This window comes from Salarias fasciatus, chromosome 16 (genome assembly GCF_902148845.1).
Source record: "Salarias fasciatus chromosome 16, fSalaFa1.1, whole genome shotgun sequence".
Lineage (NCBI taxonomy): Eukaryota > Metazoa > Chordata > Actinopteri > Blenniiformes > Blenniidae > Salarias > Salarias fasciatus.
In genome coordinates, this window is record NC_043760.1 from 8,836,625 (window position 1) to 8,839,748 (window position 3,124).

Consider the following 3,124-nt stretch of genomic DNA (forward strand, 5'->3'; position numbering starts at 1 on the left):
TCATGTTCAGCCATAAACACAAAGAAAAGACAACAGCGCTGGATGTGTTTCTTCCTAACACCTGCATCTGGATTCAAGGAGATACAGACATTGACTTCCCTATGCTTTGATTCAAATAGTGGTGATCTATTTCAACAGATAGATTTGACAAGAAAGCGTTCAATGAAAAGAATGATGCAAGAGATGTGAGGAGGAGGAGGAGGAGGGAGATTCATTGAGGGAAAACATGGAAGATGAAACAAAGAGATAAATGAGCTGGATGACAGAGGGGTTGGTCACAAAGCTGTTGGAGCTCAGCAGCTTCTCCTCTCATCCTCACTCTGTCAGGATGGAAGAAACTGAGCTCTGCTTCCCGCAGCTCTTCAACACCTCCTGCTGGAAGCCGAAGCGCCCACTCAGCGAGGCTGTGCTCATTTACTCTCTGCTGTCCTTCATCTCTCTGCTCACTGCTTCTCTCAACCTGCTCGTCATTATCTCCATCTCCCACTTCAAGTAGCAACTTTTCATCCACCTCATGCATAACATGAATGTGTTGAATGTTTTCATGTTTACAAGATGACATATTTTCATTTGTGATAATATATGATGTCAACTGCCACTTTCTATGTCTGTTCCTGTTTTTCATTAACCAAATGTGCCAATGATAGATTTGATGTTTTATTCAAAGAAATCACTTAGTAACTCATGTGATGTTCCTCTTTTAATGCAGGCAGCTCCAAACTCCCACCAACCTCCTGCTATTGTCTCTGGCTGTCTCAGATTTCTTCGTGGGAATCTCTATGCCATTTATGATCATTCTCACCAACGGCTGCTGGTTTCTTGGTGACTTTATGTGTGTACTATATAGTGGTTTGACTTGCTTAATCACCTCAACCTCAGTAGGCAGCATGGTACTCATATCAGTCGACCGCTATGTGGCCATTTGTGATCCTCTCCACTACTCTACTAAAGTCACTGTGACAAGAGTTTCTGTCTGTATTTCTCTCTGTTGGTCCTGTTCTTTCCTGCACAACAGCTTTATATTTAAAGATAACTTCAAAAGACCAGGCCTGTATAACTCCTGCTATGGAGAGTGTGTAGTGATTATTAATTCCACAGTTGGAGTTGTGGACTTATTCCTGACCTTTATTGGCCCTGTTTCAGTGATCATAGTTATGTATATGAGAGTGTTTGTGGTGGCTGTGTCTCAGGCCCGGGCCATGCGTTCTCAGATTAAGACATTTCAGGGTTCAGTGACTGTGTGTGTTAAAAGCTCTGAGTTGAAAGCAGCCAAGACTCTGGGTGGAGTTGTCCTTGCCTTTCTCATATGCTGCTCTCCGTTTTACATTACATCTCTTGTAAACTTCAGTGGCTCTCCTTCGTTGACAGCTATTGCAATAGAGTCATGGTTCTTTTACCTTAATTCCTGTCTGAACCCAATGATTTATGCTTTTTGTTATCCTTGGTTTCTGAAATCTGTCAAGCTCATTATCACATTTAAAATACTGAAGCCTGACTCCAGTGATATCAGCATTTTGTAGAGACAGTCAGTCCTGTGATAGGCTGTGACCTGTCCAGGTGTATCAGGCCTTCACCTAAAATGATCTGGGACCAGCTTCAGCACCCTGTGACCCTGTACAGCATAAAGGAGTATGAGAGATTAATGGACAGATGGAAGGACAATACATAGAGACTGATATTACATCTATTTCATGAAGGACTGTAGTAATGTTTGTAAGATTTTTTTTTAATTTGTTTGCTTTTTCAACAGAACTTCAATTAGAATAGGATAGAATAGAATAGAATAGAATAGAATAGAATAGAATAGAATAGACTTCATTCATCTCACAGTGGAGAAATTTACAGGTACAAGAGGCTTGTAGGACACATGGGGGGTGCAACAAGTTATGAAAGGTGCAAATAAAGAATAACTAATTGTGCTAATTGTAATAAAAATAGAAAGCTAAAACAATGAAGATCTAACTGTATGTACAACATAAATCTTAGAAGATAATAGGAACTCTAATGTACAATATGTTTTCAGCACAGTGGAGAGAATGGTGGATAAAGTATCATTTAATCTTGAAAAACTGAAAAATCCTTCCCAGAGCCATGGCTCATTTTAACAGGTTACTTGAGGGGAACAATCTCTGTATCTACTCTTTTGTTTCAGAAAGCACACAATGATGACATAATAAAAACCCGAAAATCAAGTCAGTTTCTAACATTTGATTATCCTAATTGTTAGATATCATTAATCAAATTACCTCCATGAGAAATCTGGGGTTTTTTTAATTGACTGTCCTATGGGAAAGATAACAGCAATGGGATTTTAATTATGTTATTGAAAATTCGAGAATGATTTACCAACAGATGAATGAATGAATATTTGGAGGAAAATTCTGGCTCCAAAATACTGTGAAAGGTTTGACTCAGAAAAATGGAGACTGCCCTTCCGAGCAGACCCGGCGCTGGCATTCGGGTCCCCCCCAGAAATGACTACAACACTATTTTAAATAAAGTTGCAACCACTCCAGTGGTTTGTTTAAGATGATGCTTTTCATGTCCACTTCTCCAGACAACAAGGATCACATAGACGGACTGTCACATTAGCAAACAGTCTTCTGTTTCACGGACTGACACAAACAGAAAAAGCATCATTTTCTGCCCTATTATTACCATAAATGTCCAAAATGGACATTAGAATGTGGATACATGAAAAAAAAAATAGCACGGCTAGCACATGCGGTAATGATGCTGCTAATCCTATGTTAAGTCCAGTGTCAGTAAGGCAAGCGCTGGCACTGCAGTGACCAGCGCATCAGTTCCACCTCTCCCCTCTGACAGCGGGCTTATCTCTGCCTGCTGTCAGAGTAACCACTGCTGCATGGCAGCAGCAGCGGCAGCAGCAGCACTTGTATTCACTTGTGTCCAGGATTTCATATTTGATGCATTTTTCACCAAAAAGAATCACAAAACACACACTTTATTTCAATGTTTTCTTTTATGAAATCTCCATGTTTCTGTTTGTCTTTACATTTAAAGTTTCTGCAAAAAAACAGTGGTTATAATGTCAAATACAGACGTACATACAGACAAAACTGTTGGTACCCTTTATTTAATGATAGAAAAATTCACAGTGGAC

At 39.7% G+C, this 3,124-nt stretch overlaps 1 protein-coding gene across 1 annotated transcript; it reads left to right on the forward strand.

Annotated features, from left to right (window-relative positions):
- The first annotated feature begins 328 nt into the window (after positions 1 to 328).
- LOC115403368 (trace amine-associated receptor 13c-like) lies at positions 329 to 1,520 on the forward strand. Its single transcript, XM_030112233.1, has 2 exons — positions 329 to 492; positions 710 to 1,520. Exons 1-2 carry the CDS (start codon positions 329 to 331, stop codon positions 1,518 to 1,520), a joined length of 975 nt encoding a protein of 324 aa, XP_029968093.1.
- Positions 1,521 to 3,124: the final 1,604 nt, after the last annotated feature.

Bases quoted from the DNA above. Each gene is read 5' to 3' on its own strand.
- LOC115403368 (XM_030112233.1), top strand. From the start codon at position 329: ATGGAAGAAACTGAGCTCTGCTTCCCGCAGCTCTTCAACACCTCCTGC. The intron at 493-709 runs GTAGCAACTTTT...CTTTTAATGCAG, and splicing joins ATCTCCATCTCCCACTTCAA to GCAGCTCCAAACTCCCACCA.